At 36.8% G+C, this 24,049-nt stretch overlaps 1 protein-coding gene and 1 long non-coding RNA gene across 3 annotated transcripts in view; one reads left to right on the top strand and one right to left on the bottom strand.

Annotated features, from left to right (window-relative positions):
- LOC121016178 (uncharacterized) overlaps positions 1-24,049 on the bottom strand; it is a 366,104-nt gene that overhangs the window by 181,518 nt on the left and 160,537 nt on the right. The window lies entirely within an intron of this gene.
- Positions 12,355-16,590, top strand: RGS1 (regulator of G protein signaling 1). 2 transcript variants are annotated; one of them, XM_040453608.1, is made up of 5 exons: positions 12,355-12,599; positions 12,958-13,038; positions 13,463-13,524; positions 14,834-14,997; positions 15,756-16,590. In XM_040453608.1, exons 1-5 carry the CDS (start codon positions 12,463-12,465, stop codon positions 15,939-15,941), a joined length of 630 nt encoding a protein of 209 aa, XP_040309542.1. In that variant the 5' UTR covers positions 12,355-12,462; the 3' UTR covers positions 15,942-16,590. The 2 variants fall into 2 exon arrangements, with proteins under 2 accessions (XP_040309542.1, XP_040309541.1); XM_040453607.1 differs by having other exon boundaries at positions 13,460-13,524.

Genomic DNA, 24,049 nt, shown 5'->3' with positions numbered 1-24,049 from the left:
AGGACATTACTTCCTGATACAACAACTAGGAAAATAAAAACAAAAAATACCAAACATTCACTTTTTATTTCTGTAAGCACTTATTAAAATTTTACTATTTAAACATTTAATTTCTTGTTTTTTCCAGTTTTAGGGAGATATAATTGACATATAACATTGTATTAGTTTTGGTGCAACATAGTGCCTTGATAAACATATATATTGCAAAATATAGCCATCACCTCTCATAGAACAATAGAAATTGTTTTCTTGTGATAAGGACTCTTAAGATCTGCTGTTGCTAGCTTTCAAATGTACAGTAATGTATTGTTAACTATAGTCATCATGCTGTACCTTACATCACCAGGACTTATTTATCTTATAACTGGAAGTTTGTGCCTTTGCACTGCTTCACCCATTTCTCCCATACCCCACACCCCACCTCTGGCAATCACCAATCTATTCTCTGTTTCAATGAGTTTGTGTTTTTTAGATTCCACATGTAAGTTGAGATTACACAGTATTTGTCTTTCTCTGTCCGACTTATTTGACTTAGCATAATGCCCCCAAGTTTCATTCACATTGTCACAGATGGCAGGATTCTTTCATTTTTATGACTGAATAATATTCCATTGTGTTTGTGTATAGATATATATAGACATATCTACATATAGATAAATAGATCACACTTTCTTTATTCATCCATCAATGAACACTTAGGTTGTTTCTGTGTCTTGGCCATTATAAATAATGCTGGAATAAACAGGGGCACAGATTTCTTTTCAGTATAATAATTTTGGAAAGGTCATATTTTTTTAAGGTTGTAGATTGTTGTAGAAGCAAAGAGAGCTAGAAGAATTAAAATTCAGAGAGGGAAGAGTCCTTCATAAGTGGACTTCATCACCAGCCATTTTCCTGGCCACACCCAGGAACAGGTAGAGGGTAGGGTTTTAGACTAGGGAGAGAAAACTCCACAGTGGAAAAGATGTGAGCTGAGCTTTCGATGGTCCCATGGGCTGAAATAGTGGATTAGAATCTAGAGGAGTCCCAAACACACAGCCAGTTTCTACATAAGAAACCTGCTTTGTGCTCCTGCTGCACAGGGAGTTGGGCACCTCCCCTTGAAAAGTTGAATGAAATCTTTGATGGCCTGCTGTACTAAGCCGACCCTTCTGGCTTAGTGGGGGGCAGAGAAAGTACATGATCCACAATTGCTAAATAAAGCAATCTGAAAGAATGGGAGAGACTTCTCATTGCTTCATCTCTATCTGAAGCATGAAGTCCTTCCCAAAAGGCTGGAGCCCATATTCCTTCACAACCCCCTCACGTGCTCATCACCCAGGGACTGACACACCAGCTGCAGGTATTGGAAAGAGAAAGAGGGTGGAGGTAACTGGAGATGCGCTCATTTTCCTTCTCTTTACTCTCTTTATTGTCAAATGATATTTCGTAAAGATAAGTCAAGTTCCACTGGTGAAAGCATTTAAGAGCATTGAGACAAGCTGAGAAAACATGATATAGCAAAATTGTATTGTAGAGGGAGAGGAGGGGAGTAGGGAAAGTAGAATATACTGACGGATTATAACTCCTTGTCAGTTACAGACATCATTTAAAGCAATAAAGGTCAACGTGTGTAATATAAAGTCATAGCTGTAAAGGTAACCACCAGGACAAAAATGCAAATCTTCAAATTAACCAGGACAAATACAAACATAAACTAAAACAACAATAGCAGCAATCACACAGAGTATATATTTTAGAATAATAAAAATTAAAAGCAGAACATAACATAGTAAAACTCAAAGTTTGATCATTTTCTTTTTATCATGTACAAGAGACTTGGAGATCTGCTGACCAGGCTGGAACGGTGGCTTCCTGGTTGCATCAGGTGCTCATATCCTTCTATATTTCTGCTGGGGCATCCTTAGCCTCTGGCTTTCATCCTTTTGAAACTGCTTGATAGCAACATAACTGCCCAGACAGATGGCAAAAAGGAAAGGAGCTAAGGGCAAAAGGCATATGCTAGCTGAGTCTGTCCTCTTTTAAAGTGCCCAGAAGAGTAACTGGTACTTAATAAGTATTACTTGTTGGGTGAATATGTTTTTCATGACCCCGCTGATGCTGAATTAGGTACCGCCTTATACCCTCACAGAATACCCTACATTGTAAGCTTAACCCTACATTGTACACTTAGCACATTTTTAAATTTCCCTTTATTTGCCTCTCTCCAGAATATGATTTGCTCTAGATTCCCTAATATCTTGCAGAATGATTAGCATACACAATGAGCATTCAATAAATACACTACCTAAAAAAATCAATGTAAGTCTTAGCCCTTAACCCCTTATTTTAGCCATCAATACACAAAGCATTCAATAAATACACTACCTAAAAAAATTAATGTAAGTCTTAGCCCTTAACCCCTTATTTTAGCCATCTTCTTTTACTACCTCATATGTGCCAAACATTATTCTGGACATTTGAGCAGAACAGACCCATTATTATCCATTTAAAATCACATAGAAAAATTATTTAGAAGAAATCTGTTTTGGTTGTAGAGTTTGACTGAAAGATTATAGATCCTATTGGAACTCAGGAGATGGTACCCTCAGGAGCCCTAAGCTTTCAACTTCACATTGATTTGTTTTGTTCTAATTTCTCAAAGGAAGACAATTAATAAAGGTAAAATTTTCACAGTGAAATCAGGTAATGATAATCTATCTGCACATTCAGAAGCCAATGAAGTTAGAGAAGAAGGAAGGGAAGGGAAGGAAGGGAAGGGAAGTCAAGGGAAGGGAAGGGAAGGGAAATGTTTGAGCACAAAAATACAAAGGGTTTAGCAGGAAAGGAAAGCTAAAGGGAAAGGAAAAGGAGACTGAAGAACAATTCTGAGAAAGAATAAATAAATTTGGATAGTGGCCTGCTAACTACATAATGTTGGATATAGTTTTATTCATCAATTAATATCAATTATTGCCACCAAGTTAGGCTGTGGTTCAGATAGACCTTAATTTGATGTAATCATGGGTGACTTAAGACTTCTATGAGATCACACATACCTGAATCAGTATCTTAATCTTACAGCAGTTCTATAAGTGGATGGCATTCTGGTTTTGAAGACATCCATAGCTGACCAGATCTTTCTCTGGATTGACTGATATTTGATTTGATAATTGAATATGGATTCTACTGGGGGGGGGCCGGGGAGGGGAGACATAACCCAAAATTGGAAACCGCTTTCATAGTTCTGAAGTGATATACTTTTCATTTTTATTTTTTTATTTTTATTTATTTTGGAGGGGGTAGAGGTAGGGACAGGGAGAAACAGAGAGAGAGAATCTCAAGCAGGTTCTATGCTGTCAGTCCAAAGCCCAGTGTGGGGCATGAACTCACAAATATGAGATCATAACCTGAGCTGAAACCAAGTGTCAGACACTTAAACGACTGAGCCACCCAGGCGTCCCCGAAGTTATATACTTTTTAAATAAAATTTTCTAGTAAAACAAAAGTCAACCGGTGACATTTTCCCTGGTCTATGGCCTCCATTGTCTTTGAAACTGTCCCAAATCAGGAGGAAAGGTACATAAAAAGGAAAATCCCAATGTATTGATCTTTTTTAGGTCTTCTCAGATGCTTTTGATTTTCTATACTTGGTGAATAATGATTCACTTAAAGATGCAAATGTTGAATTATATAATATGTAACTACCTACAAGATATGTGTTTTAAAGGCTGTGGTTCCCAGGATTGAATAGGATCATGTAAGTCATGATACAACTGCCATATTCTAAAGAGGTTTCAGTTTTGTCGGGATTCAATTGCTGTTGTGTAGTGAACAGGGAAGTCAGGAGAGGGATAAATCAGTTTCAGAGTCGGTCATACTCATTGCCAGTCTCACTGTGACATTTCAAATCCTTATCTCATTTTGACCTAGTTTTCCTGCTTTCTTGCCTATGCCCAACCTCCTGTTATAATTTAGTCCAAACATTGCTAATCACTTCACTTTTTTTTTTTTTTTTGCATTGCCCACTCACTCATATGGGGAAGACAAATATACCTCAATCTTGTTTAAACAAAATGTGAAAAAAAAAAAAACCCTAGGCAAAGAAAATGGAACAAACTTCCCCACAAACCAGGCTGCTTTTAATATGTCTACACTGTTTTTGGTGTGTTAAGATCTTACTGTCTCAACTAAAAGCCTGGTCAAACCAGACTCAATAAGAGGAAAAAGCCAAAGAGTCAAAAGAAGACACCAAATCTAGATGAAATAGAACTTAACACTTCACAATGACAAAACAAAGACAAAAATTTCTCAAAGTAACAGTTACCTGATTTTTACAAATGAAATAACAGAAGCAAATAGCAGTTTATCTCTCCTGATCTCCCATATCATTTGACACAAAATATAAAACAAGATTATGAGCTTGTTCTAAATTTTAGTTCCCATCAAGTATATTGCCCTGACATTCTGTTTCTGCAAAGCCATGTAAAGACAAAACAAAGCACATAGGAGAAGAAAACCAAGATATGAAGTTTAGAAGAGGGGCTATTTACACTTTAGGAAAGTAAATAGCTGGTGGCAGTCATATTTCTCCAATTAGTAGCTTTACCTGGTCTATATTACTTAGTACCCCCATGAGGCTTCCAGTTTTACTGTTTGCCTAAGCTAACTTAATACTCAAAATAGGGTTGCTGACATCTGTTACCATGAAGATCCTATCTTAAAAATGAACTCCAGAGGAGACTTTCCACCAGTTCAAATTCAAACTGAAATAACTTAGCTCTTGCTAGTCTCATTATGGATTGGCTTGGAAACTGAAACTGGATAAAGTCTGCAGTTGGGAATGATCAGTATTTCCAGCTATGAGTATCTGTAAAAAGCAGATGGTGACAAAATTAGATTGGGGTTGGCAGAAATAGCCTGTGGTATTTCCACGTCATTAACATCTGAACATACATTTGTACGTTTGTTTAACATATTGGTTTCCAGAAATGCCCTAGCTAAGAGAAAAGATTTGTGACACACAAATATTGATAGAGAAAGACACAGTCTGAGAGATTGGCGCAGTCCATGCCGAGATACGATGCCAAGAGGAGCCCTGCATCTTGAACAGTTTGGCTGCCAGATTCACTGAGCTTTAGGAGGGAGAAGTCTAGACAGAGGGCTTTAACATAAAATACAATGGAAAACGTACTACCCATCACAAATTCTATCTAAATCCTGATTTTTATGAGTATAATGTTTTTTTTAATTTTTTAATGTTTATTTTTGAGAGAGAAAGAGTGAGTGGAGGAGGGGCAGAGAGAGGGAGACACAGAATCTGAAACAGGCTTCAGGCTCTGAGCTGTCGGCACAGAGCCCGATGCAGGGCTTGAACTCATGAACCATGAGATCATGACTTGAGCCAAAGCTGAATGCTTAACAGACTGAGCTACCCAGGCACCCCTAATTTTTGTTTTTAATTTTATTTAAGTAATATCTACGGCCAACGTGGGGCTCAAACTCATGACCCCAAGACCAAGAGTCGTATGCACTTCTGACTGAGCCAGCCCGAAGCCCCAACTGAGTGTAATTTTTTTTTATCACTATAGAATCTCAGAAGGAGCAAAGATGTCCCCACAACACTGCCAGCACTGCAAGTTGCTTAATGATCACCTTTGACTTCTATACAGAGGAAACTGACAAGAAGTTAGCCGATTTGATCAAGCTCACAAAAACAAGCCAAAGTTACAGCTTGGTATTGAACCCACAGCCCTTTGAAACACAGCAAGGTTATCACATCATTAGGATTCACTGGGCTCCAAGCCTTTCATTTAGGCAAGAATTTAAAAAAAAGAAAAAACAAATTAACAAATCAAGCCTATTTGAAGAGGACCTAGGGCAGACACAGGAACACTGGAACACCAGACCACATGTACCTACAGTAATAGTAGAATCATGCTGAAGTAGCCACTATGGGGGCGCCTGGGTGGCGCAGTCGGTTAAGCGTCCGACTTCAGCCAGGTCACGATCTCACGGTCCGTGAGTTCGAGCCCCGCGTCGGGCTCTGGGCTGATGGCTCAGAGCCTGGAGCCTGTTTCCGATTCTGTGTCTCCCTCTCTCTCTGCCCCTCCTCCGTTCATGCTCTGTCTCTCTCTGTCCCAAAAATAAATAAACGTTGAAACAAAAAAATTAAAAAAAAAAAAAGTAAAGTAGCCACTATGTATTGATTAAGGTCTTTTCTAAAGTAGGAAGAACATGATTTGAGTGTATGACATTTATTATAAAATAAATATCCTGTAAGTTTGACATCAATACTTGGTAAAAATAAATACACACACGTGCGCGCACACACACACACACACACACACACATGCAAAACATTAGAAAAGACATGAAGAAAATAGTCAATGGGGTCATGAGAAATAAGTGCCATAGTTTCGGAAAGAACAAAGCATATCAGGCAAACTTGATAGATTTTTCTAGAAAAATTATATAATTAATGGAGAAAACAAAGCAAATTAGTCACTGCTGTTAACCACTATAATGTATAGTAAAAGCAAAGGCAAATCGCTGAAATAGTGTTATTAGAAATTTGAGAAATAGGGGCACCTGGGTGGTTCAGTCAGTCAGTTCAGCTCAGGTCATGATCTCATGGTTTCATGATTCAAGCCCCATGTCGGACTCTGAGCTGACAGCACGGAACCTGCTTGAGATTCTCTGTCTCCCTCTCTCTGCCCCTCCCCCACTCGCGCTGTCTCTGTCTCCCTCATAATAAATAAACTTTAGAAAAAAGAAACTTGAGAAATTAACACAGTCATTTATTGAAGTTGTTCCCTAATAATTAAAAAATACTTTTTTGTGTGTCCCTTCGAATCAGCATTTTTGTATCCTTTGTATAAGTACCTCCTAGTAGTGCAATTGCTGGGTTGTAGGGTAGTTCTATTTTTAGTTTTTGAGGAACCTCCATACTGTTTTCCAGAGTGGCTGCACCAGTATAGCAACACTATCAATAGCCAAATTATGGAAAGACCCCAAATGTCTGTTGACAGCTGAATGGATAAAGATGTGGTGTATATATATATGTATATATATATATATATATATATATATATATATATATATATATATATGTGTGTGTGTGTATATATATATATATGTATATATATATATACATGTATATATATATATATATATGTGTATACACACACACACACACACACATACACACACACACAATGGAATACTACTTGGTGATGAAAAAGAATGAAATCTTGCCATTTGCAACAATGTGGATGGAACTAGAGGGTATTATGCTAAGTGAAATAAGTCAGCCAGGGAAAGACAAATATATGATTTCACTCATATGTAGAATTTGAGAAACAAAACAGATGAACATAGGGGAAGGGAAGCAAAAATAAGATAAAAACAGAGAGGGAGGCAAACCATAAGAGACTCTTAAATACAGAGAACAAACTGAGGGTGGCTGGAGGGGAGATGATGGGGGGAATGGGCTAAATGGGTGCTAGGCTTTAAGGAGGGCACTTTTAGGTATGAGCACTGGGTGTCTCATGTAAGACATGAGTCACCGGGTTCTACTTCTGAAGTCAAAACTACACTGTATGTTAACTTACTTGAATTTAAATAAAAAAAAAAAAACTTTGTTTTTACAGATTGCCTCTCCATGCTGACCTTTGAATATCTCTGCTTTTGCATTTATGTCCTGTCTTATGTAACATATCATTCCAGTCCAACTGCAAATAATGTGTCAATGTTCTTATAGCATTTACTTTTCCATTTATTTCAACTCAGGAACAAGACACTTGCTTCAGTACTTGCAAATTTTGTTTGCAAAGCATAGTCAAATAGAGTCTGATAGGACTACTTTCCCTTGTTGAAATGATTATAAATCATAGGGTGATAATAAATGAAATGAGTCCAATGTGGAGGAAGTATATCAGAGATAATATTAATCAAATATTAATCTTTAGTACATTCAAGAATGAAGCAAAAATGAGCCGATTAATGAGAACTTTATTGTTAAGATGAGCTCTATGGTGAATGAGTTTTCTAGAATCACATGAGCCTAGTTCACTGAAGGCCTCACATTTGATTTTCTTATAATCACTTATATTATAGAAAGGAGGTGTTTGGTGTTGACTATAAGTAGATTAGAACAGAGAGAAAAAGAAACTAGATTCTTATCTTGCTCAGTTTGCATTTACTGAGATCACTGGATTTCACCAAGTTGCAAATATCTTACTAAAACTTATCAGCTGATTTCTTCATTTAGAGAATAAAACCATAAGCAAATCTAAAATGCTTAATTCTTTCACTCTACATAGACATAGAGAACAAAATCTTTCCAAATTCTCTTTTGTTGATGCTTTTCAAATAAACTCTATGAAATGTAGCTGAAACATATAAACCTGGATGTTGCAGGAGCCCAAAAAGTAGTGAGCCTTTGTCTTAATTCCCTGACCACTGAGTGATTATACTAATTCAACAAAGTCTTTCAGAGTCACTTTTAACCTCTGCAGAGCTTTGTGTTTACATATGGGACCCATTCTTCCATCATCTGTATGCATGTAAGAGGTGTCTACTTGCTGAAGACCAGTTTCCCCATTTCAGTCTTTTGTACTCTCCAAGGGGTGTTGACCTGGAATGAAGAAATGGGCAGAGAAAAGGTACTTGCTGGTTTGTAATGGTAACAGCATTTTTTTCTTCCTGTCCCACACATCCAGAGTTAATATCACTCCTCTTATATATTCCTCTCTGCTGGCACTTTTCACTTTGATTACTTACTTAAATACATGTCTGCACTACTCTACTGTAAATCCCTTAGGACAGAGATTCATTCATCTTTCTATTTGCTGTACCTACATCTGACACATTGCAGGAGTGCAATTAAAATTTGTCAAATCAAGACATTTTGTTTTTATGAATCAAAATTTCTGTTCATGTCACTGACCTTTTTTTTTTTAATGTTTATTTTTAAGAGAGAGACAGACAGAACGTGAGCAGAGGAGGGGCAGAAAGGGGGAGACACAGAATCCAAAGCAGGCTCCAGGCTATGAGCTGTCAGCACAGAGCTTGACATGGAGCTGGAAGCCATGAACAGTGAAATCATGACTTGAGCCAAAGTCAAATGCTCAACCAACTGAGCCACCAGACGCCCCATCATGTCACTGACTTTAATGACATTTTAAACATTTTTATTTTTATATTTTTATTTTTAAGATATAATCTCATACTCATTTTTGTCCTTTTCCCCATAATTCCTAATGTTTACAAAAATTTCAGGAATATTATAAAGGATTAAAATCTGTTTAATCAATATAAAATTTGAAAAAGTCATAGATCAAAGCCCTCCCTACTAGGATTCAGGTGATCGGAGTGTTTGGAACCAAAATGTAAAATACACTCAGCAAAGATTAAAATTTTCCCCATTAAAATCGACAGCCATAATCAGAATTTTTTTTTAACCAATCTCCTCCACATTTTAGAACATAACACTGGGATTTTTAGGGCAGGGAAACTATTCGGTATGATCCTATAATGGTGGATACATGTCATTATACATTTGTCAAAACCTATACCATTAGAGGAAGCCAAAATGTAAACTAAGGACTTTGGGTGATAATGATGTATCAGTGTAGGTTCATGAACAAACATACCACACACACTGATGCAGGACGTTGATGGTGGGGAAGGCTGTGGGGAAGGGAGAGAGTATGTGGGAACTCTCTGTACTTTCCTCTCGATTTTCCTGTAAACCTAAAATGCTCTACAACCAACATCTCTTAATTTTTTTAAATAACACTAAGACCACATGAAGTATTTCTTTTCTTAAGACTCCAACTTAGTTACTTATATGCAGTTTCACAGAGGAAATATTCAAATAAGATTACGTTTATGAGAGCCACTGTTTCTTCTATTGGTTTTTATCAAACCCTCTGCAGTTTCAACCAAAGGGATGGATCTAGTTAAGTTCCTATTTGACCATTTGTCTTTTCTCAGTGAATTTCACAAAGAGGGGCCAGACAGTGCCACTGTATGATTCATAAAGAACTTTCAATGCCCTGCCATGGACTCATGGGTCCTTGCTGATGCAGCCTTGCCAAATTTGCCTAGCTCTGGCACATATATGCTATGCATATCTAGCAAGCAGCCTTTGAAAGAGCAGCTACATTATTGTGCCAGAGTTGGATCCAACAGCCAATTGTGACATAGGAATTTCAAAAGGACCCTTCTATCAGGAGTTTAATTCTCCATCTGGGCTGGAAGCATGCAATTGTACTTGCTTACAAATGCTTGAGCCCAAAAGTCAATATTTAGGTAGCAAAAAATTAGAGATTTAAAGGAATTATTAATCTATGAGGCGACTTTTTATTTTCGTCTCAGACCAGAGTTTCCTAATCTATCCAGAGAATATTGTTCCTGAAGACTATCTTCCCTACCTAATGAGAGTTCAGTTTTCAAAAATGTTAGCAAACTGTCGCATATTCTACCCTCCTTTTAAAAATTGACAAATGTGTGTTAAAGGCTCTGAAAAGGTCTGCCTTGACAATTTAAGAACCTTATTTAACCTTAACTCCATTATTTCCCCAACCTATGTGGCTGCATAAACTTTGCTGCTGCTGCTGTTATTGTTGTCTTAATATTATTAATTCACATCCAAAGGAAATATTGTTACAGAAACATACTTTGGATATTGTCAGTATATTTGGATAATACTAATAATAGCAGGCCATTAAAAATAATGTTAAATTATTTTTTTAACATAGCTTACCCACAATTATCTAGAGAAATCAGAAGTTATCAGATAAACAAACGTGAGCAATATTGAAGATTTTAACAGAAAAGTAAATATGGACTGCACCACAGGAAATATACAAGTAAATGCCTTTCTGTCATTAGCCTTTAAGCCCCATTGATTTTGTTTGGGTCACTTTCAAAGTGGCCACCTCATCTCACTAGCTCTCTTTCTGCATCATGCTATCTTTCAAACATCAAATGATGCTTGCCCATACAATGTAATATATATATTCATGACTGTGTAATAAGTGAATTTTGAAATATTATAAATGTGATCTTTTCAATTATATTTTATCCTGATGATAGAACCAAGATAGGAAAAGTAATACGCCCTTCTTTTTGTCAAATTTACATAATACCATCAGAAACCTCTCTAAAAATTTATTTTGTCTTTTCAGGGGCAAGAACCAAAGGAGGGTTATGTGAAACTGGACACTATAAACACACTGTGTATACAAACTCTATAAAAGCTTACATTGCATTAACCCTTCTTCCTTGTCACCTAATTCATTGGGTTTAAGGGGTTTTTTTTAAATCCTTAATTTTAATTAAAGCTAGACTGGCTCTCTCCAGAGATACTGCCAAAATTTGGAAGATCATCACCTAAGAAGCGCACATTATTGGGATGTCCAGATATACTCTTACTCATTCTACCATACGCAGTTTTCCTTCGATACAATATGATACTTTAGTATCAATGTATTTACATGACATTATATTATTGTACTAACTATGCTTCATGTCCTTATAGTTTTAATTGCAGTAATAGTTTAATGCAGTAAAATACACAAAATCAGTTTGATATATTATACTCTTAATAAAAATTAATACTCATGGACCCCTTAAAATCATCTTGTATATCACCAGTAGAATGTCTAGCACACAGCTTGGAAAATGCTAACACGGAAATTTCTTGTCATGGAAGTGGGAAAAATTCAAGATATATTTTTTCCTACCTATATATATATATATATATTTGTGAGAGAGAGAGCATGAGCATGGGAGGGGCAGAGAGAGAGGGAGACACTGAATCCGAAGCAGGTTCCTGGCTCTGAGCTATCAGCACAGAGCCTGATGTGGGGCTCAAACTCACCAACTATATCATGACCTGAGCGGAAGTCGGACAGTCAACCAACTGAGCTACCCAAGAGCCCCAGATAAAAGGTATTTTATTTTACACTGCTTTCTGAAAGGAAAAAAAGAACTTTTTCAAATATTGTGATCAGATGAATTTTGTAGTCAGGGACTATTCAAAGCATTGAGGATACACATCTCTAGTACTGAATTTGTATGTGATACAATAAATACGCCAAATGAAATATTTTATTGAAATGTGCAATTTTTTATGAAGAAACAAGCATCCCCTAGAACCAAAGGTTGATGCTGCAAATACTTTAGACATGTGGTATATATGTGTGTGCCTCTGTAGGTTAAATTTTCTCTTTCTTTTTAATCAAGTGACCTGTTCTCATTTGGTTAAGTTTCAACCACAAGACATCACTGCATGCTTCTTTTCTTTTTTTTTTTTCAAGATACACGTCATAACACACCAAGAAAGGGGGAACTTCCAGTGTCTGTGGTAACATCACTTGATAAACAGACTCATTTGAACAGCACGAGCCTGTCTGCCTTTACTATATAAAGCCGCCCAGACGTTGACCAGCAGATATTTACGGAGTGAGGACTATGCGAGCAGCAGCGATCTCCACGCCAAGGTTAAACAAAATGCCAGGGATGTTCTTCTCTGCTAATCCAAAGGAATTGAAAGAAACTGACCATTCACTTCTAGATGACAAAACTCAAAAAAAGAGGCCAAAGACTTTGTAAGTTCATTTTGTGTGTCACTTTGTTGATTTTGACTTAGATTATCTTTAATGGCAGAAGGATTGAGAATGAATAGAAGAAAATATGAGCAGTTAGCTTAACTAGATCAGAGAAATTAGCTGTTGTATATGTATATATGTGTATGTCTAAAAAATAAATCATGATAGGCCTTAAATTATATGGAAATTTTTGCAGACTTTGGCTCATAAAAATTATCTCAATCTTAATACAGCAAAATGTTATAACAACAATGTTTATTATTGCCTTGTTCCTTGAGAAGTTTATTTCATGTTCCTTTTACAAATAATATGTATTCTAATAAGGAAATATGAATATTCATATTTGTGTCTTTTGTAGTGGGATGGATATGAAAGCATACCTGAGATCTATGATCCCACATCCAGAGTCTGGAATGAAATCTTCTAAGTCCAAAGACATGTATGTACATTAATACTGCTGACTTTTCTTTTTAAGAGTAGTCTATGCATTAGCTAGCTCTATATTCTAGCAAGTGATTAATATTGCACATACTAGATTTCATTTCTTTTAAGTAACCAGCCAAATAAGAGTAGACTACTTAGTACGAATGTAAACTAAATGTCAACATGTGTGTACATAATTTGCAATTTATTATACTGCTGGAGTATATGTATTTGGATTTCTTCATACTTTGTTGGTAGATATTTTTCATATCTATAGTAATTTTAAGGGAGGTTTTGTTTTCTTACAGACAAATTTTTTTTAAAAAATTATAGAACTAGAATCTTAGTTTGTGGAATTACCAAAATATAGCAGCCATTCTGATTTTATTTGTGATTACACAAAAAAGTTCACTAATTTATGTAAATTTTGTCCCCAGTAGACTCTCTGCTAACGAAGTAATGCAGTGGTCTCAATCTCTGGAAAAACTACTTGCAAACCAAAGTAAGTGTGATTAACTGCTAAATGTTTTGGGTTTAGCTCAATACACTAATACACTGAATGACTTCCATAAAATATCGTCTTCTGGATAGGAGAGTGTGTGAAAAGTTGTATTATAGTTTTTCTGTAGTCACTAATAGCTTCAGTATATTATGTCTCATTGTAGTGTAAAGGCCTGGTACTCAGTTCTGCCACTATCCTTCGGACAAATTTGCCAAGACGATTAGGTATTCCCTTGAGTCATTACAGGAGTGAAGTTTAAAATTATGCTGAGGTTCTGAAGTTTCAAGTTTTTTAACATAAACCAAACATCTCAACATGTGAACTGCCATTCTGAAAGCTCCCTATAGAATGTATTTTTGTAACTGTTGGATGTAAGAAGTGGGATTCATTCAATTAATTAACTACTGTATTATCCATACATTCATTAATTTACTCATTTAGCTCACTTTTAAGTGGCAGGCATTTTAGAATCACCAAGGATTAAAAAACAAGGGCACAGTGCCTTGTTGCCTTGAAGGAAGTTGAGACACATAGTGCATAATTGCATTATATATAACATGATATATGATAACACAGATAGGATTAGAACAATTTTTAAACAGTCTTGATGGGGAGTTTCTGATAAGACAAGGTAAAGAATGAAATCAGCTTGCCTTTCCCCAATCATAGGCATCAGAGTTCTCTTGGGATTAAGACCTTGCTCAGAGGTATGGGTGAGCAGAGTGGTCTCCAGAATCCTTGCTTGGGGGTCAAGTTGTTCAATATCCTTCATCCATCTTATTATCTGACTTAGTTTACAATCCAGCCAAATAAATAAATGGCATAGAAATGGCCCATTTAAAAGCCTCAGTAACACGAGCAAATATAATCAGCACATCAGCACATTTTCTGACTAGTAAGAATTGGATGGGGAAATTATATTTGGTAATAATGAACATGATGTTAATGACTTTCGTCAATGTTTGCTTTCCTAAAATACTCTACAGTCTGGTTAGGAGTTAGTATTTATAAGAAAAGAGATTATTTTGTAATCACAAGAGCAGAATTTTAACTTAATTAACAGATGGAAGCAAAACACAGTTCTGTAGATCACTAAGTAGCTGTGTGACTGTGGATAGGTTTGTTTGGCCCAGATAAACCATAAATGAAAGAACCTCTGAGGCCTTCCCATCTCTATAAATTATGACACAGCTATTTCATCATTAGCCATCTCTTACCTTTGTGCATAGGCAATGCAATAGTATTTTTCTTGTATTCATTTACCGGCTCAATTAATTTAATTAGATCACCACCTGCCCTGTCTTTTTAGTTGGTCAAGATGTCTTTGGAAGTTTCCTGAAGTCTGAGTTCAGTGAGGAGAACATTGAATTCTGGCTGGCTTGTGAAGACTATAAAAAAACGGAGTCTGATCTTTTGCATTGCAAAGCAGAGAAAATATATAAAGCATTTGTGCATTCAGATGCTGCTAAACAAGTGAGTATTATCTTCATTACCACCAGTTTATGTTTAAGGAACTTAGATGCAGAAATAGCATTCCACACACATAGCAAGATTACATCTTTTTTAAGTGTCATAATTTCATTGTTAAGTACTTAGGTATGTTCATATACTTCAGTGCAATAATAATCTAATTTTCTATATTTATGTATATTTGAAGACAGTAGGATGAAAAGACTGATTTTGCAAAATTAGCTAATGTGACAGGGGGTGGGTAGGACTACCAGTATTATTAGCCAGAATTGCATATCAGAATGTCCTTAATGAGATGCTCATCTTACATTAGGATAAAACACAGATTAGTATGTATCACACACACAATTGCAGCAGCAGAAATATTTTCACTTAGTAATGTACCCACCTTCCCATGAAATATTCTTGGTTCAAGCAAAAAATAGCTACACAAAGTGTCCTCTCCTATACATTTTAAATGACCATATCACTTTTTCTGATGCATGTATCACCTTGTATGGATATTTAAATTTTTCACGCCTGCCTCTTTTGCATCTCCCAACTATACTATAAGCTAACTTGGAACAAAGAATTTTGAGAGGATATTTCTTCTTACCTCCTTCACATCCAGTATAGGGCTGGTTTAGAATAGGCATTTAAGAGATACTTGAACTGATATAAACAAGGGCTTAACGCCATTGTCTTGAGGTGCTTCAACAAACATAGTTACATCATAAAATGTAATATTAAGTGCATATTAACTAGTGAGTATTTGTTTTTAGATCAATATTGACTTTCGCACTCGAGAATCTACAGCCAAGAAGATTAAAGCACCAACACCAACGTGTTTTGATGAAGCCCAAAAAATTATATATACTCTTATGGAAAAGGACTCTTACCCCAGATTTCTCAAATCAAATATTTACTTAAATCTGCTGAATGAACTTCAGGCTAATAGTCTAAAGTGATCAGTTCCTAGCTGGAGAGAAATGAAGATGGTTTCGAGGACAGAAGGAATGTGCCACTTAATGGCTCCCTGGGTGAACAACCTGGCCCTTTTGAGTGACTCCACAGGCCCAGGGGAAGAACAAATGATTCAACATGGATTCACATGGAAGTTATCCAGGCTCAGGATCGAAGAAACATGAGCAAGATGAAACCCAAGAGACAGTAAAAGGAAGGAGCCACTGTGGTACTGTCTCCTTCATACAGTGGACATATCAGAAAAATCTCTCAAAACTGAGAAGGCTGGGAAAGTCCAGTTACACAGAAACTGTGAATAAAGATTTTGAAACTGATTAAAACATGCTATAAGCTTCAAGGTCAGCTTATATTTATGCTACATATTATTATATAGAGATTTATTGAGCTGCTAACAAGTCTTTAACTTGGATGACTGTTTGGAAAATATGTGTTCGAAACCACCATTGCTATTTTTCATGCCAAAGGGTTTTTGGCGTTGTTTTATTTTTTTTGTTTTGTTTTTGACTTGAAAGAGATGAAGAAGAAAACAATGTATTAACTTAAGCTGTTGCTCCTAAAACTGGGAAGTCAGAATTTGTAAATTTCACAGTGTCAGTAATAAATGAGTTTTGTATTAAAAATATATAGAAGCCATTTCTGTTTACATTTCTTTGCTGTTTTTAAAAACTGGTATTTATTCCTCAGATTTAACAAAAATTCAAGCAAGTGTCTTTCTACTTTCTATCGTCTCTTCAACAACTAAAACTATCATACAATTAATGCTATATTTATGTATTATATGTATCTATTAGACAAAGTTCATTGGTTTTCTCTTTGTTATCACAATGCATAAAAATCAAACAAACATGTTCTCATATGGTCAAGATTCAAATAGATGAGAAATTGAAGAAGTCATATATATATGCAGTAATAATCTATCTATATATATATGACTTCTTCAATTTCTCATCTATTTGTTTTTTTTTTTTTCAACGTTTATTTATTTTTGGGACAGAGAGAGACAGAGCATGAACGGGGGAGGGGCAGAGAGAGAGGAAGACACAGAATCAGAAACAGGCTCCAGGCTCCGAGCCATCCACCCAGAGCCCGACGCGGGGCTCGAACTCACGGACCGCGAGATCGCGACCTGGCTGAAGTCGGACGCTTAACCGACTGCGCCACCCAGGCGCCCCAATTTCTCATCTATTTGAATATAGATGAACTGTTTGAATATAGATGAACTATTTGAACTATATATATGTGTGTGTGTGTATATATATATATATATACACACACACACATATATATATACACACATATATAGTTATTTATTTATTTTGAAAGACAGAAACTGTAAGTGAGGGAGGGCCAGAGAGAGAAGAGAGAGAGCCAGAATCCCAAGCAGGTTTCACACCAGAGCCCTATGGGGGGCTCAAAGCGGGCCTCAAACCCACAAACCATGAGATCTGACGTGAGGGAAGTCAGCCGCTTAATCAACTGAGCCACCCAGGTGACTGAAGAAGCCTTTTAAAAGGGGATAGAATAGTTATTTCAAGAAGTAACTTCATTAACAGTTGAGATTTTATTGTAATTGAAAGTTTATAAAACTCAATCCTATGAAAGTTGAGACTCAGATTAAACCACTAGTTTTCAAATTTAGCTATCAAAATTATTTAGGATGTTTAAGAAAACAAAACAGAACAAAAAAAAAAACCACCTTTTTCAGACCTTATGCCAAATTGACTGAATCAGAGTCTCCAAGGGATAGGGTATGAAAATCTATATTTTAGAAAGAAATCCCAGGTGATTCAAAAGATAATTCAGGGTTGGGAACCCTAAGATTAAGTGAAAATCACACTCCCAGGGATTGCACAGAAATTTGACTGCTCTTTCTGCGATGTGACACTGCCCCCCACTGACCAGAACACATTTCCTAAATCACTCAAGTCTGTAAATAGTCTTCCAAAGTGTCAAATATGAAAGTAAGACTACTCTATAGGGATCACCTACAGAGAGCAGAAAAATAACCAAGATGATGCACATGCTAGCACATAGCTGTATCTTCCCATGTGCTTGTGTTTCATATCTTACTGAATAATCAGCCCCCAAAAACCACAGTGAAATATGATGGATATTCTCAGTATAGGCTTACCCAGTCATCAGGCCCAGAGCTGAAGTATGGGGCAAGACGCAATAATATTATTTTAAAAGTATTACTCTTGTGTTTCCATGGAATAGAATCTATATTGGCTCCAACTTAAGCTTTGTTCCATGGTTGAGCAGATCACATCGTAAGAGAAGCTTAGGAAGAATTCAGGTTTATAACAATAATAATAATCAAGTATTTCTCTCCCTTACTCATTCCATCACCAAGTTCTGCCAATCTTCCTTCCACCACCAGTGTGGGGAGCTGGCATATCACCTGCTCTTTCTCTATAACCACTGCCTTAGGCTCTCATTGCTTGCTAACTCATGTGCCTTGTTTTCCCTCTGCCAGCCTCTTCTCTTCAATCCGTCCTCTGAATAGCCACAAACATCCCCTTCTGATTTGACCGTGTCATTTCTCATAACATATAGAATAACTTCAAATTTCTCTTTCTGGAATTGAAAACACTCTCAGTTAGACTTTGGTGGTATAATTCCCATTGCTCCTCTCTGGTTACTTTCTTACCTTCATGTCATACTGGATGGTCTTTTCTTGAATGAGTCCTGGGCTTCACTATCTCCAGGCTTTTGGTTAATTTCTACTATCCATCTAAAATGCCTTTGCCTCCCTCCTCCCAGTTTTCAAAATCCAGCCAATTATTCAAGGCCCGGATAGAATAACTCGTCCGCAAAGGTTTTCTAAAATCTTCCATCACCATGCAGTTATTTTCACTGTCTAATGGATATGAACTGAGTGAGTCCATATAAACACAAGACACTCTGCTTCTATTTCCAGTACTACTGTCACATTAAATAGTCCAGGCCCTTCAGACTTCGAGGCATGAGAAGTGCAACTGTCCAAGACACACACTGGTCACAAAATAAATGCTTCTGGTCTTTGTCTTGTTAAGATGCCATGTTAAACAGCCATCCAGTTTTTGGCCAGATGGTCAAAACAAACATCTAAGACACCTTCTCATTTTCAAAGAAAACCAAATAAAAATAAACAAAAACTCATCATGACAGCATAGATTCAAGATATTAAAAAATACTTGAAAAGATAATTTTCTTACACTGGCACTTTTATTATGGTGTGACTGTTTTATAATACTATTCATAGTATGTGATTAGCTCTCATGAATCTACTATTTATTTTATTTTTTTATTTTTCTTATTTATTTTTGAGAGAGAGAGAGAGAGTGAGAGCGCATGAGCGGGGGAGGAGTAGAGAGAGAAGGACAGAGGATCCAAAGTGGGCTCTGTGCTGACAGCAGTGAGCCCATGACGGTATAGAACTCATGAACCATGAGATCATGACCTGAGCTGCAGTCGGACATTCAACCAAATGAACCACCCAGGTGCCCCAAACTATTTAAAGAAATCTAATCCAATGGCTCAGTCTGAGTCCCAGCTCACATTTTGTTTTCTATTGTCATATGAAAGCAGTTGCAGTTAACAATATGTATGATTTAAAACTCATGAACTTAACTACTTGGCAATGAGAAAGAATGAAATCATGCCATTTGCAGCAACGTGGATGGAAGTGGAAGGTATTATGCTAAGTGAAATTAAGTCAGAGAAAGACAGATATCATATGTTTTCACTCATATGTGGAACTTGAGAAACTTAACAGAAGATCATGGGGGAAGTGAAGGGGAAAAATAGTTACAAACAGAGAGGGAGGCAAACCATAAGAGACTTTTAAGTACAGAGAACAAATTGAGGGTTGATGAGGGGGTGGGGGAGAGGGGAAAATGGGTGATGGGCATTGAGGAGGGCACTTGTTGGGATGAGCACGGGTGTTGTATGTAAGCGATGAACCACAGGAATCTACCCCCGAAACAAAGAGCACACTGTACACACTGTATGTTAGCCAATTTGACAATAAATTATATTAAAAATAAATAAATAATATAAATAAATAAACAAATAAGCAAATAAATAAATAAAATTCATTAATTTAAAAAATAAAAACAAGTTCACTTTCTCGGATTTATTTTATATTATTTCTAATATGTGTATCATAGGAAACTAGGGATCTAAGAAGATAACAATGAGGAGGACATATACCCCATGATATCTAACAATTTCTTCGTTTTTCTCTTTTCAAGTCAAAAATATAAGACTTCTAAAAAGTTCCTTAACTCCAAGTTTTCTTAACAAAAGTAGATATTCAAATAACAATAACAATAGACATTAGATTTGTTCACTCAGGAAAAGTATTTGCAATTGCCTTATATTTAATATGCATTTTTACTTGCTATAATGTTAGCTGACTGATTTTTCTCCATTTTTTCCCTCAGGGAAGGGGTAATTTGGGTGAATCTTGAAGAATAAATAGAACCTAAGCAGGGGAGAAGGAAAGTGGGAACACTTCAGTGCGGAGAAGAGTCTGTGAGAAAGTCAGGAAATCAGGGGAAAAAAGAAAAAAAAAAACTTCAGTAATGGTGACTTATTTGGTGTGGCTGGAATATATGGAGGAAAAGAAAGAATAAGAGGGAAAACTAACAATGTAGTTTAGGGTAGATTCTAAGAAGAGATACAGTCTACTCCAAAGAATGTACATTTCATCTTTTATGTGGTAGGTAAGCACTGAAACTTTAAACAAAAGAGGAAAAGACATACCTACCTGTTTTCGAGTATCTACTGCCATCCAGACACTGTGCCAGATACACATAACTTGCTAAGTCCACACCTAAACTCTTTGAGATAAGCACTCTAAGCCTATTTTTTTTCCTCAACAAATATAGAAACAAAAAAGTGAAAAAATTATCTAAGGATACATAACTACTGAGTAGCAGATCCAAGATTTGAAGACTTTCCATTATCTCATGCTTCTTTCTGAATGTGACATCATTACCTTGTTTTTTAAAAGCTAATTCTAGATTTAGTGTGGAAGACACTTCCAAAGGAAGACATCATTGAGGAAGGAAAGCTAAGTGTGAAGCTAGTTTTTTTAGCCCCACAGGAAAGATCAGGGCCGGAACTAGGGCAGCAATCAAAGCAATGGGAAGGAAGGGGGGAGTAGACAAACTTGGTTAGCAATATGCTGTGATAAATAAGAGAAAGCAATATAGGATCCCTCTGGGTTGTCTAGCCCGGGCCCTCAAAGTTACAGCAAATTCCTTTCTGGGTGCATTTTAAATATATCCTCTCTCAGGCCCTTCAGTTACAAATGTGCATCAAACAACTTGGAAATAGAAGAAGGGAGTACTGGAGGAAGGCTGAGGCTTTTGATTTTAAGAAGTTCCACATGCAAAATAAATTATGTAGTACTTTCAATAGATAACAGCTTATTCTTAATTAACCTACAGATGAAGCATTCCACATGTTTTCCCCTAAACGTCACTTTCCTCTTGGAAAAAACAGAGGCTTACAAGTCTTCATCCAGGCTGAGAACAAAAACCAAGAACCAAGAGACTCAACACATTTGCAGCAAGCAATTGCTCTAAGTTGAGAGCACCTTTCAAAGACAGGAAACAAAACCAAAGTCTAGGATTCAGGCCAAGAGACAGGCAAAACAGAAGCCGCCACAGGGGTCAGGAACACTAGACAACACAGAGGACTGTGATGAAATCAAAGCTGGGGCAGGAATTCTGCCTCCTTATATGGAAGGCCTGGTCATTAACTTGACAGTAAAATTACGTGACTGGTGGACTGTTCTCGTGTTCGCTTCTTGGCAACAGAGAGAAACAAGGGGCCTGGAGGCCTGCAGTTAGCTGGTCACTCTCTTGGCACATTCTTTATTTCAATAATTCTTACCTCAACTCTTCAAAATAGGTGAAGTTATTTTTGCTCTTTATTCTGGATTGAGAAAAAGAAAAACGGGGATTTTGTGGGTTTCAGATATTCTCTTATCTCCTTCAAACTCTCTGTTGCTATTCTAGTCAAACATGGTGAAAAATTCGGTGGGTTTGGTTTAAATCAGTAAAATCTACATGTTTTCCATTTGTCTTAAATTTTATACTCTATGTTAAAACCCTCAGTTTGAATCAGCTCTAAAAACAGATTGTATTCCTAGTGTAGTGCTTTTTTTCCTTAAATCTGTTAATTCAGTATTTACATATGATCCACTGTAAACAAGTAATAGAACATGTTCCCATATTAAAAATTGAGCAAGATACTTCCTACAATATTTTGTTTTGTTTTGTCACAATGGTGACTAGAATGATTATAATTTACACTATCTATGAGGGTAGTTTAAAGTGTCAAAATTGAGGGGGAAAAGCACAAAAAATGTCTCACTCCGAGGTTTTTAAATTTAGAAATCTGGGCTCAACTATAAACTTCTAGAAAAGAGTCTAGATTATTGCTCCCTTAATATATGCACCAATTAATGACACTTGCTATGCTATGTGCCATAAACCATCCTAGGTGGTAGGGAAACAGAGATGAATAAGACAGAGCCCTCCACTACTGAGAAGCTCACAGTGCTCTTGGAAAGAAAAGAGCAAAAAAGCATTACGGTGAAATAGACTAAGCATTATAAGAGAGGTATACAGGAGGGACTATTTTTAAGTTTATTTATTTACTGTGAAAGGGAGAGAGATAGCAAGATGGAGAGGGACAGAGAGAGAATCCCAAGCAGGCTCCATCCACACTGCCAGTGCAGAGCCCGATGCAGTGCTTGAACTCACAAACCACAAAATCATGATCTGAGCTGAAATCCAGAGTCAGATGCTTAACCAACTGAGCCACAGGCGCCCCAAGGAGGGACTATTAAGATTGTATGATAGTTAACCTCCCCAGTGGCTCTCTTCAGGTCTCTGATGAAAAGCCAAAGGGGACTGACTGGCAGTCCCTCCTCTCCCTAAGGGGAGAAGCTGTGTGGTGCCAACTTTCTAAAAGGTCATCAGGTGCTAGCAACAGTTTAAGGAACTCCCCTGGGCATCAAGTTACATCAAGTTTACCTCCATTAGCAAGCTCTGTCTATTGTCACTAACTCAGTTGGGTGCTTGCGTACTCCCTTCCAAAGTTCCTGATGAAAAGGGAGCAGTGAGGGCAAACCACACCTCCCACTCCTTAGGATGCTGCAAAGCTAAGAAATCACAGATATCCTGCTGCTTCTCCATCTTGCTCCTGTGGAATCTGCAGCATTTACACCAGCTCAACAGACATGAGCAACGTGCTATGAGAACTCAGAAAAGGGGTTAGTCATTCTATCCTGGAGGGAGGATATGGCTCTGGGGAAATGATGGTTGCACAACACAAATGTGTATTAAATTCAAAGTAACCCAAGTAACTTTCTGAACTACCATATCACTGAACTCTGTAACTCACCAATAAATGTAAATTCTGGCATTATTGGGTTCCAAACGGGCTAGGATAAGTCTGTCCTCTTAATTACTAATATTAATCACTCCATCAATATCGTTTTACTTTAGCTCTCATTGTCCAAAAATAATGATTTCTTTTTCTCTTTCATTTCAGGAGGTTGTGATAGAGACTGCCTACATGCCTGTCAATCTTAGGCCCTCTCCTTGGACTTCAGGAAAACTACATTTCACAGGCCCTCTGACAGTGAGTGGCAAATTTAGAACCTTCTTTGAATGTTTCCATACAGTCAATATTTGACTGGGTATTTACTTCTTAGTAGTTATTTTACTTGAATTTGGTATTTTACCTTGAATTACAACTTGATATTTCACCTTACATTATGAGGGCCACGAAATTGAGTTCTGTTCCAGAACTGGCAATAAGACATGCTGGTTATCTCTCTCTTCTCCATATACACTGCTAGAGGCAAAGGACTCTGACATTGCAAAGCTACATGCAGGAGTTACCAGACCCAGAATAGTCATGCAACCCACACCAGCATTTGTATGAGCAAAAATAAAAGCCTATGAGATTAGGGGATTATTTTTTAGAACAACTAGGGAGTTTTATCCTGATGAATGCAAAGACACTGATTTTATATATATATATATATATATATATATATATATATATATATATACACACACACACA

Source organism: Herpailurus yagouaroundi, unplaced genomic scaffold, assembly GCF_014898765.1.
Source record: "Herpailurus yagouaroundi ecotype Mexico unplaced genomic scaffold, PumYag 209, whole genome shotgun sequence".
Taxonomy (NCBI): Eukaryota; Metazoa; Chordata; class Mammalia; order Carnivora; family Felidae; genus Herpailurus; species Herpailurus yagouaroundi.
The sequence above is the reverse complement of the archived record's forward strand: the minus strand, read 5'-3'. Positions and strand labels throughout refer to the sequence as shown.